The 12,727-nt window shown below is 36.1% G+C and overlaps 1 protein-coding gene across 4 annotated transcripts in view; it reads right to left on the reverse strand.

Moving 5' to 3' along the window:
- Nucleotides 1–771: 771 nt before the first annotated feature.
- The window catches only part of thrb.S (thyroid hormone receptor, beta S homeolog), a 220,983-nt gene continuing 209,027 nt past the window's right edge, over nucleotides 772–12,727 (reverse strand). For 3 of the 4 annotated variants that reach the window (XM_041567090.1, XM_018268611.2, XM_018268613.2), the window contains 6 exons: nucleotides 9,775–9,875; nucleotides 8,356–8,503; nucleotides 7,589–7,794; nucleotides 7,054–7,200; nucleotides 5,365–5,623; nucleotides 772–4,446 (listed from right to left, as the gene is read on the reverse strand). In XM_041567090.1, coding sequence (XP_041423024.1) covers nucleotides 4,205–4,446; nucleotides 5,365–5,623; nucleotides 7,054–7,200; nucleotides 7,589–7,794; nucleotides 8,356–8,503; nucleotides 9,775–9,875 — 1,103 coding nt within the window. In that variant the 3' untranslated portion in view covers nucleotides 772–4,204. The remainder of the gene's footprint in view (nucleotides 4,447–5,364; nucleotides 5,624–7,053; nucleotides 7,201–7,588; nucleotides 7,795–8,355; nucleotides 8,504–9,774; nucleotides 9,876–12,727) is intronic. The other variant, NM_001087781.1, reaches the window with a different exon arrangement.

The raw sequence follows: 12,727 nt of genomic DNA on the forward strand, positions 1-12,727 counted from the left end.
TATCCAAATGATATCTTTGGAAATACCTGAATAAAAATACATTTGGTTCAAGGTTTAAGGCAATTGTACGTTCAATGATAAACATTAAAGGCATAGATTCTTTTTGGATGTACATTTTGTACATGTGAGTAATCCAACAATACACTAATAACCTGTTTCTAGGATTTCTAGAGTGTAATGGATAATTATTATGTATGTCACTTGATCTTTCTGATACATACCAGTCTTTAATTGTTCACAGTTTTGGTCTCGGATTTAATGACTCAACCAACTAAACTCCTCGTGCACCACCAAACTCTACTGGCAGATAAGGGGCTTTGTCAATCTGTCTTCTTCCTACACAGTAAAGACATTGGAATTGTCTCAAATCACTTGCTGTTTTAGTTGGCTGAGCTTCACCACACACAAAAGCAATGGATCATGTTGTATGCCATTACCTTTATGCTGTAGTTACTTGGGAACTTACCACTCCTCTTGCACAATACAGACCATTAACCTAAATACTATACTTTCGTACTATATAAACTATTTTTGGAAACAAATGTCATATACACATGTATTCTATAGCTATCTGCTATGTCAAAATGGCAGTCCCTCCATTCTGTGACCTATATTCAGTGGTAAGACTGGTTTGGACACAGGAATATCACTGAACACTATTCTTCTCATTACTTTTAATACTGTGTTCAAGCTTTAATGAGCTTATTTATAAAAAAAAAAAAAATAATAATTTGTGTAGAGTGTTTCCCTACTTCAAATAAACTCTAACTTTGTATAACTTTGGGTATTTGGATTTTTTAAAAAAAAAAATCCAAATACAAAAAAACAAAATTGATAAAAAATGTAGAATACAGGACACAACATTGTTGTCCAGAACATTGTCAAAAAATGTGATTTAGGATGATGTTTTTATGCTATGTAGCACTGATACTAAAATCTATGGAAAAAATCTAAAATTTAAAATTTTAATGGGTCAAAAATGCGAAAAACTTTTAAACCCTTTAAATTTGCCATAGAAAGCTCCCATTGACGTCTGCATAAACACCACAGCTTAGAGATGGCAATGTTTTGCATTTGAGTTTTCCAAATCTTTGGGTTATTTATTAAAACTCAATGTTTTTTCCTAACAATTTGAGTTTCTTCACTAAAAGAAGTCACATTTTTCAAGAAAAAAAAAATCAAATTTTTCAACATGTATTATGCCCCGAAGCTGCTTATAGTCTGAATTTGAAAATACTCCATCTAAAACCTGTCAAATTCATGCCAAAGTCAATGGCAGCTGTCCGTTTAACCATTTTAAAATGTTTTTAACCTTCACAAATTTTAAGAGTTTGGGGTCTTCCTTCGAAAATGTTTAGTTTTTCTGGTTGATTCTGGTGGTTGACTCGATTAAAACTCAAATTTTTTGAGTTTTTAAAATCTGATCTGATTTTTTCTACTAAAATTAATAGTAAATATGCCAAATTTGTAGAAAAACCGAGTTTTAGTAAATAGCAATAGTTCTCCTTTAATTATAGTTTGGGTTCATGTTTACATCAATGACAGGCCCCCTTCTGTAATAATTCCTACAACATACATCACACAAGGGATTATAAACTAGTGATTTTTTTATGTCATTTAGGCATCCACTTGCAATACTGCAATAAAATACAGTCAAATGACTAAAATGAACGGAATTCTCCACTCCCTTCTTATAATTTATGCTTTTTACTAGTGCAACTTTAATACAAGTTTATTTTATTTCCTACAAGTAAATGCTTACCTAAGAATAGAACTGGAATTTCTTGGTCATATTTAAATTGGACTAGATTTTCTAGCAAGAAATTACATTTGTAGTTATGAAAGGAAAACATTTTGGGCAGCTTTATTATAAATCTGTATATTTTTACCAAGCAGTGGCAATAGTCAAGTAATCCCTGCTTGCAATTTGCACTGGGTTATAAGGATTTGGAGGGTGTCAGCTCTAACACTTTACTAAATGGTGTTCAACCGCTCATGTCAGTTGAACACACTTTGAGGAAATAACACATTTATGTGCTCTAATAAATGTGTCAATTCTTCATGATTCCCCAGTTGAAAAAGTGTATGTCTCTGTTCCCTAGAGTTTGATGATCTGGAGAGTAATGTGTATGCCTTGCCCTGGATGAAAGCAAATAAGATAATAAAAAGCTAGAGAATACCATTGCAAAGAATGCCTACCAAATGCAATTCCTGCCCACATTAAACTAAAGGGGCACATAACAATTAGTCTGGGAAAGAACAATTCGTCAAGAGACAGGCCACTGATCTCATTAAGGGCAAAGGATTTTTATTAATGAAAAAGTGGTTTTCATTGTAAATGTGAACTGTTGGCAAGATAGTTTTCCTGAGTATATGCAGTTATGGTGGGTTGGTTATAAAACCCTATGTAGACGATAAAGGCCTTTCCTGTTTGATAGAAAAATATCTTTCTTGGGAGTAACATCTGTGAAAACGAGTTGTTTCATAAAACTTTTTCAGATTTTATAGAATTTTTACAATATAAAATAAAATCTTTTGTATTTAGGTTTAAACTTGAGTATAAAAACACTGCTAAACTAGATCATCTGGAAAAAAAAGCACAGACCACACTATTTCAAAATGTTACATATGTGTATATACAGTATATATATACTTCAAACCGAAACTTCCTATTCCAGAAACCTCCTACTCAATTCTTTGTTTTTTATCTAATTCTCATGGGTCTGAATTTTTTTTTTAGTTATTGGCAAAATGTTGTTATTTTTTTAGACATTTTTTTAATTTAACATTTTTAAAAAATATATTTTCTGTAATATAATAACCTTGCAGCTGATAAGAACCTGAATTAATATATATATTAACCTGGATGAACACAGTTTATGAGTAGCCTGATAAAGTGAGTACATATAAGGTGATAAAGCAGTTTGTTTACCAGCTTGAAAATGATGCCACTGCTCCATACCTAGGCACTATTAGAACTCTGACAATAAAGGAGGTAGCGCTACAGTTACAAATTGTTATTGTCTATCACATTCCAAGAGTTTGGATGCTGTCGATTTATGACCTTGGTTTATAGCTTTGTAATGTTACCAAATCTCATATTTTCCCATATATGACGTATACAGATCTTCAACATTGAATCCTCCAGCTGCGGCTGAACTGCGGCTGATTGGTAGTTCAGCTACAGATGGTGGACTGCACGTGATGTATCCAGGCTACAGAACAAGACAATAAAATGTGTCATGATTCATCCGCCAGAGAGAATTGGAGGGCTTAGGATACTGGTGAAACAGAAAGCATTCCAGAAAAGTGTACTTCCAAATACCTGAGAAGGGAATGTGCAGAATTAAAGAACTAATTCTATACAGTCAGCCTATCAACACAGACTACATAATACGAAAGTGAGCAAATGTAGTTTCTTACTAAATATCTATTTCTGTTTAGAGCATTTCTTTTAGTACAAAAAAAAAAACATAAGTTGATGCTGGACACGGAAAAGCTAGAGTAAAAAAATACATTCTTTTCAGGCTTATTGTGTTTCTTTAAAGTATAAAGGTATGATTATTAGGGCTATTACCAGACTAAATCTCCTCCTAACAAACAACTAAGTAAATATGCTTAGCAACTATCCTCAGCACACAGAGAGTGCCAGACAATGGGTGGTTCATTCTGCTTTAAAAAAATAAATTAAAAAAATACCATCTGCAACCAAATATCTGCCCTGATCCTGGAGGAAACAGCATACTGTAGCAACACATGGTAATGACTGCCCCACATTGCACGAGTGAGTGATCGTTGCAGGAGATGGTTGGTAGGGATGGTAGCCGCAGGCACAATATTTGAGAATACCTTTGCTGTGCTGGATCCGTAGTGCTGGTGAATGCAAAATCATTTACATTTTTTTTTGTTTTGTTTTCCCCACCCCCAAAACCGCTTTAGAACTGGAAGGACAGCCAAACACATCGCTTGTGTAATATGTAGACATGTCTCTTCAGTAAGAAAGAGCTTGAACTTCCACGGATAAACTTCACATCAAAAGGACAGATTAAGGAAAACACGTCAGTCACAAGTACCCGCATCAGAGGAACATTTCCATCCAAGTGTCTATTCAGAACGGACAAGAACAAAATAAAAAGTGACGGAGGCAATGGAATGGAAGGGGAGACCCCCCAGAAGTGCTGAGAATCCAGAAGCACAGTCTGTTCTAGTCCTCAAACACTTCCAAGAACAGTGGGGGAAACAGTTCAGTGGGGCACTCCACCTTCATGTGCAGGAACCGGCTGGCGTGGCATGCTCCGATCATGCGGAGGTCGGTGACTTTCATCAGCAGTTTTGGCCAAAAGTGTGCAATGTTGTGTTTCCTGTAATTAATGTAGTGTTCAAAAGCCAAGAGGAAACCTTCCTGGCACTTTTCTATTCTCTCCACACTAGAGAGACCAGGACGATCTGCAGTAGAGGAAAGATGAGAACCATTTCAGATGATGAATATATGACAAATTCATATCTTCATATCCATACATTCCTGATCTACATTTCCAACCATACTCAAATACTGCTAAGGGGGGAAACATACTAGAAGGTGAATGCTAAGGCACCATGCTCAATATAACTTCTTTGGAGCTCTCAGGACAAATTATAATGGCAGAAACTCCAGTGTGAATCCTGTCTGCTCTACAGACCCGTCGCTCTCTATTCATGAGCTACAAGCAGAAAACACAATTTTTTTCTCCTGTTGTTTCACTACAATGTAATATGTGTAAGCCAAGATGGCACAGTAATTTGCCTAAATCATACACCAGCATGATGAGTATTGTAGAGGTAGTAAGCAGAACTTTTATTGGAAAATGCTCTTGCATCTCCATTTAAGTTAGGGCTGCTTTCTTCAAGAGCTGGAGAATGCAATTGGAGAGTCACAATAGAACTTGTAATGCCAAATCTGAATTAATATAGCCTACATTCAAACAGCCTCTGAGCTGTTACTATAGCCTCCATAACTAATATACAGATCTATATATATATACAGCACCTTTAAGACCTTAGGAACTGTATAGGGCTCATGGTAATTATATTTTATTTGTAAAGGTAATTGCGAAGCAAATAAAGAAACTCCCATGTACTGTATAAGCAATGCTCTGTGTATTTGGTAAATGCCATACTATATATGCTCAGATTATAGTATGAACCAGTGAGCGCAGTGTATGTAATAAAATCTGTAATGAGAAACATGCCACCTTTAAGCAGGTATTGAAAAGGAAATGTCTTATTTAAAAGTTGTGAAGTAATATATTAAATTGCGATAATAAATAATTTTATTTATTCTTAATTTTTTGTTTACAACTCTTATTACATTCCACCTTTACAAACCTGATGACATAAGCAGCACAGCCTGCAACAAGGCGACTTCGGTATCATCAAGACTGAATGAAGAAAGCGACACCCCCAAGTCAAAGATGGCATCTGAGACCACACCGAGTCCTCCATTTTTTAGCTGCCCCCTTGTCACTGCCATCTCCCCATTCAGCGTTAGAGTTTCACTTTCGGGGTCATACCGCACGGCTGCTCGGAGGGACATGATCTCCATACAACAGCCTTTAAGAAGGATGATCTGGTCTTCACATGGCAGCTAGAAACAAAAGCAAATATTTGACATATCATTGGTGGCTGCACAGTAACAACCCTATATATGTATATATATATCTCTTCTCAGCTGTTTACATCCCTTTCTGCTGTAAGGTTTATACCTAAAATGCATATAGTGAGAAAAGTACTTTGTAATAGTGTAATCTACAGGTTGAGAGATGAACCACTTTACCAGTTAGAAGTACTACACTGTTCACAGGCCGGGTGGAAAGAGCAAGATGGTGGCATAAAACTGCAAGCATTTAGGCAGGTTTTTATACACATGAAAGGGAACAAGACACTAGCATACTGTAGTCATGTTCATCTCTTGGATGGTGCCTTGAGGTGTCTTCACTCTCTCTCACCCAGAGGCATAACTTAACCTACACAGGTCCCCAGAAAATATTACATTACATATACTGTATGCAATATAATAATTCTGTAAGGAAATAGAATAGCAAATTGTATTGAGCTTCAAGGATCTGCATTTCTATTTTGAATCAAAATGAAGCAAAAGGTTTAAAACCCCTCAGATGCTTACAGTAACTATAGCAACATGAAAAAAAAGATTCCATTCGCCTGTATTTGTACTTAAGCATCCAAAAGGAACAAGAGATGAGAGATATTACAGCTTTATTTGGCTAAATTTGGAGATATGCAGTGTGATTTTATTAGGAAATGTAGTGGGGAAACATTGGATTTCGTGCTATTACTGACGTTCATGTAGACATTTTAAGTGGAAAAAAAAAGAAATCACACAATGAGAGATCAGAATAGGAATATTATGACAACGTGGCAAATATAACATGCCTCATTGTAATAACCACTTAGCCGTTGGCTCTTTTGTGATAAAGCCTGGAGATGTCTGCCCCTTTGGTATTTCAACTTGTGAACAAGTGCAGAAAACAGTATCAGAGCAGCAACTGGGGGACTATTTATGTATAACTTTATCTTTTTATATTAAAAGGGGTAGGAGTTCACACAAGCAAAGAGTAAAACCTGGTAAAGCCCCAACTAAAATTTGTAGTTCAAATTTTGGTGTCAAGTGATCAAAATGTACATTATTGGGCAATTAAACTAAGGGTATAAAAATCTCAGTTATGAAGAAAGGCTGTTTTGGTTGTGATTATTTAGAAAAGGTGCTTAGGGGAGGGGTATGATTACTGTATGTACAAATATATCATTAGAGCATAAAATAAACCCTCTAATGAATTTTTATTAGTAGAACCTCCTATATTATCTATTATCTAACCCCTTGTGGTTGTGATTTCATACTGTAAGTGCAAAAAGGTATTTGTACAATGAGAGCTGTGGTTGTGGAATTCTCTCCATCAGGCAGCTTTAATGGCAGATGCATTCATTTGAAGAAATATTTGATAAATGTAAGTATAGTGTATGTTCTCAATGCACAACTGACTAGTAAATAAAACTCACCTCACAAAACATAGGTAGCTTTTTGGCAAAATCAACCACTCTTGTAATTGCTGGGGTGATTATTTTTGTAAACTGGCTGAAGGCTTCTAAGTCCACTTTTCCACCTTCAGGCGCATTAACTATGGGAGCTTGTCCAATGTCCTCTGGCTGGAGTTGTACAACCACAGATAAAGAACAGATATATTATTAATTATTGTGTTTATGCTGACAGGAACGAAAATCTATAAGAATATTACAGTGTACTTTAACACTACTAAGGCTTCTCAACAAACATAACACAAGCCTGAGGACCACATATGGATCTCTAACCATATGCTATAAATCCAGTTTAAACATCAGTTTATTTCTCCTCCAACTGTTAATTGCTGGATTTGTGAAGAAGGAGTAAAGATTTAGCAAGAACACCAAACAAGTGAATCTGGGCCAAATTGTGCCATCTGCATGTTGGACTGTTTTAATGGCTGGCCCTAGGGCTTTTAAAGGAATTCTATTTTTCAAAGTCAAAGGAAGCAAAGTATCATACCGTGACCCTCACCAAAAATTTTCTTTTCTGTTTCCAGTGGCTTCCCTGTGCGTTGGTGGCCACATGTGCTTCAGTGACAACTTGTATCAACTCCCATTCTTCTTGTGTTGGTTCCGGTCTCTGAACAATTGATTTCTGTATCTCGTCTTTCCGTCTTTTTTCTCTGTTTTCTTCTATGAGCTTTCTTTTCGCCAAACGTTTGCTGTCATCCAAAACCACTGGAAGGGAAGCAAAACATCAGCAAGCAATAATATTATTGTCGAGTGCAAAACAAATACAATCAGTTATACTGTCATCCTACTGTTTTGGGTATGGTGGTAGGATACTAGAGGCCACAGAACCTGGCAGACAGACCAGCTGGAATCCTTAAATCCTTTCTAGGTTTATTAAGAGAATATGCTGTATGTAATAACAGTCAAATGCTAATATGTATTCCCACTGAATATGTGCTTTATACAAATACCACTGTAACATAGCCAGTCTATGGAGTACAACAATGATATAGCCATTCGTTTTTAATCCAGAAGTACAATAGTCAGTTGTAACATGGAAAAGTTTACAGGGTTTCACTAAGTTAAAAACAATGAAGGGAGAAAAGCAGAAAGCAAAATGCTTTCTGGGCCTGCTTAATTAAGAATTCTCCTACTTCATTATTATTTGTAATTAACAAAATGTTTTTATGTTCTTAGCATATTGATGATGAGTTGAGTGCAGAGTCTAGCTATCTGTATACTGTAGCTGTAAAACCATTAACTCAATATAGCTTGTGATTTGCTTACAGTCTGTTGCCATTCCAACAGTTTTGCACTTTTTGAAGCGACATTCTTGGCACTGGTTCCTTGTTACTTTGTCTATAACACATTTTCCTTCATATTTACAGGAATAGCTTGGGTGGAGGTTCTTCTGAATAGTTCTTCTAAAAAAGCCCTGAAAGATAAAAGATTGGCAAGGGATCAAACCAAAGCATATTTAATGCTCTATAATTGAAAGACCAACCCCATTGATGCAATAAGGTTTTATCAGTCCTAACAAAAACCTTTAGTACTAATAAACTACAGTACTAATAAATATTGTGCCAACAGCTTGAAGTTCTGTCACATGCATAAAGGCAACCCTTATATCACAATCTAGACTGTGCCAATATAAATATAACTTAACTAACTTTACTATTGCATCCATCATAGCTAACAATTCCACTATCACCCCATCTCCCCAGGCCCGGTGCCTTGGGGTTATTCTAGATTCTGCCCTGTCCTTCACTCCCCATATCCAGTCAACTATTAAATCATGTCACTTCCACCTAAGGAACATATCCAAAATACGATCATTTATCACCCAAGATGCTGCCAAAATTCTTATTCACTCTCTCATCATATCACGTCTAGACTACTGCAACTCTCTTTTAATTGGCCTTCCCCTCCAGAGACTGTCACCTCTCCAGTCCATAATGAACACTGCTGCGAGGCTCATATACCTCAGCAACCGCTCCTCCTCTGCCTCGCCATTCTGTCAATCCCTGCACTGGCTTCCGCTACCTTTCAGAATAAAATTCAAATTAATGACCCTGACATTCAAAGCACTTCATAGCTCTGCCCCACCCTACACCGCTGAACTCATTTCTATATACTCACCCAACCGCTTACTACGCTCCTCTACTGACCTACTACTCAACTCTTCTCTCATTACCTCCTCACACGCTCGCATTCAAGACTTTGCAAGGGCTGCACCCCTCCTCTGGAACTCTCTCCCACAGTCTCTCCGACTTTCTCCCAACCTTTCTGCTTTCAAAAGATCTCTTAAAATGCACTTCTTTAGAGAAGGCTACCCTCACTCTGCTTAACTACCAAATGCAATACCACATACAGTACCACATCTCTCACCCACTCAATTCTGATCTTGCCCACTCCCACACCTTGTGTCTTATTCCCTTCCCTTTAGATCGTAAGCTCCTTTGCACAGGGCCTTCCTCACCTTTTGTACTGGTATTGGTTGTGATGTATGTAACTCCATATGTTCTATGTATGTAAGTAATGTAATTTAGTTGTATAAACACATTTACTTTACAGCGCTGTGAAATATGCTGGCGCTATATAAATAAATGTTAATAATAATAATAATTACTACACTCTTGTGATATCATTATACCTAATCTCTAGTGGAACAACAACACTAAGGTGAGTCAGTCTCCAATACGTTACCTTGCAGCCCTCGCAGGTGATACATCTATAGTGATACCCTGTAGCTTTGTCTCCACATACCACACATAGCTCATCTTTATCCAAGTAGCTGGGTATGTACCCTGAAAAAGGAAAGAATAGATAGATATAGTATGATTATATTATGTTATTTATTTGTAAAATATATTTTATAATTATATCTTGAAAATATCTTTCTTTAGCTTATTTAAAAATAAAAATCATAGCTCCAAACCATTGTTAATAATAGAGGGTTTTTTTTTGTTTTTAATTACCCTTTTATATCTTTTGTAAATTAAGTATTTTTAAAAACTTTTTCTGTACTGGGCAATATGTATAAATGCACCACCAAAGACATAACAATGACTGCTGCAATCATATCAGGTGCCCCCCAAAGCTTTCCATATGCACAAATGCAGTCTCATGCTAATAGAATCTAAAACTGCAAAATGAATTTCCAGTTGTTTGTACACTGATATTAACTTCAGAACTGTAACTAAATGTGGATTTATGTATGGTTGTTGTACACTATAAAAGGTGAGGAGAGAAGTGAATGAGGGTGTTCTTCTGAAAATATCAGACATTGGGAGGCCCATTTATCAAAGGTCGAATTTCAAATTCATGTGAATTTTTTCAACTCGAATATGCTCACAATTCGACTGGAAGGTTATTTAAAAAAAAATTTGAATGTCCAATATTCAATCGAATAGTTCCTACCCAAAAATTCGAATTGTATTCAAATCGTATTAGATTCGTACGAATTGAGTTTTTCTCGAAAAAAACCCTCAAAAGTCAGGAAGGCTATTAACATCTCCAAATGGCTCAACGGAACGCTGCCATTGACTTGCAAATTAACTCGGCAGGTTTTAGGTGGCGAATATTTGAATTAGGACTGTTTCCATGGTCGAGGTGTGATAAAACTCACATTCGAATTTACATTAAAATAGGAGGATTAAAATTTTAATGTAGGAATTTTGACACCAAAAATAAATCAAATTTGAATTTACTATAAGAATCTTAATAAATCTGCCCCTTAATGATAATAAACAATGCTTCTCCTTCCTTGCAGTAGAGTCCTGCAGGGGTCTATTTTCTAATACTCGTACCCGACCCATACCCGCTATCTTGCAAAGTTTGTGACCAAATGGCTTTTGCGAACATTCGCAACTTCAAGGGTCGAATTGAAAATTCAAATTCACTATAAATTTTTTATAGTGAAAACTGTCAGATTCGACTAGGGCGTTATTCAAATTCGATTCGAGTTTTTTTTTAAAAAAATTGAATTAGATTTTTCAAGATTTATCATACTCTGGCCCTATAAGAACTTGAATTCGACTATTCAGCACCAAATTGCTGTTTAAGTCAATGGGAGGTCCATTTTGAGTTGTTTGCAGCCTTCCTGACATTCCAATTTTTTTCGAAGAAAAAACTCAAATCTAAGTTTTTAAAATTAGAATCGAATTCGATTCGAGTTTTCGGGTCGATTCCATTTATGTGAGTTTAAAAAAATTAGATTTTTTTCTAATACATTCTGAATTTATGGGAGTTTAGGGGAGTTTATAAAAACTCACATAAATTTGAAATTCGACCTTTGATAAATGTGCCTCCAACGTTTTCTTAGCGATGCAATGTTCACCAGCAAATTATTTTACATTGCGAGCAGCGCTAAACATTCACAAAAACACCATTCAAATAACACTTGTGATTTTTAATTACATTCCCCTTAAGGATATTAGAATTACAGGTGATTTTATTTCCCACAGGGCTGGGAGGTTGAATAATAGTGGAGAGCCCAGTAGGGGTCCAACCTTTTTTCGGGGATTCTGCAAGAGCAAAACCCCCTCCTTTACATTGTAATACCTCTCAGCACTAATGTATATGCAGGAGCCAAAATGAAATGAACAGTAATGAGTAATGTTGTATACTGCAAGTCTGTATACCTATCACCTGTATTAAACATTTTCTGTAAAAAAATACCAGCGTTGTGACCTGCTATACAAATGGGACTTGTCCGTAACATGGCTTGACTCAGAGATACATTGGTTTCAGTTGTATGTTATTTTCTTATCTTGTAAGTCACTTGCTGCTTTCTAAATAATTAATATCACCCCATAACTTATTGTCCTTCCCACATTTCCTGGCCAGAGAATAGATCTATAGACTGTCCAAATGTCTGCATATTGTTTCAAATATAATGCAGTCAAGAAGATCAGTACCATATAAACTACACATTAAAATTTGAACTATTGGTGGAATGTAATAAAAGTTGGTAACGGAAAAAATATTAGCAATGCGAAATGTTATCCCTCTGTGCGAACAAATCTTGCTTTGTGTAAATTTAATATAGCTTTTGCAAACCCAGAAACTGTTTAGCGACCACTTCCAACAGTGGAAGACCGTTTGCAAATGTAATTGTTTGCTCCAGTGCGCAGACAATGTAATAACACTTCTTACTGAAAAAGTTGTTATGTTTGCTCTAAAAGATTACGACACCTTCAAGCACTTCTTAAAAGTGGGCAATGCGCAATGAAAATTCGCAATGCAATAACAGTTTAAAGAAGAATATTACATACTGAAGTGCACATTTTTATTCTTATTTGTGCAAATTGTTTTGCTTTTTGCGACTTTTATTACATTCCCCCAATATGTCTTATACAGGATGCCAGTGCTACTTATGAACAAGATAAATGAATGTGGGAACCCTTTTCCCATCTACTTTTAGGGGGCAAGGATTATAAAGAAAAGAAACATGCAGGGTGGGGGGGAAATTAAAAGTAATGTGACTGTTGTGCTATCACAGAGCCATTTCCCCCACCCTGCACAGTATGTTTGGAGCAAATAATTACAGAAGATCGTTTCTTAGTGTGATTAATCAAACAAATATTTTTGTCTACTGGCTACAATTAAACCATGCTGTGTGCCTGTAGCGCATTGCAAATTGCTGCCGCATGCTGGA

This window comes from Xenopus laevis, chromosome 6S (assembly GCF_017654675.1).
Source record: "Xenopus laevis strain J_2021 chromosome 6S, Xenopus_laevis_v10.1, whole genome shotgun sequence".
NCBI classification, from domain to species: domain Eukaryota; kingdom Metazoa; phylum Chordata; class Amphibia; order Anura; family Pipidae; genus Xenopus; species Xenopus laevis.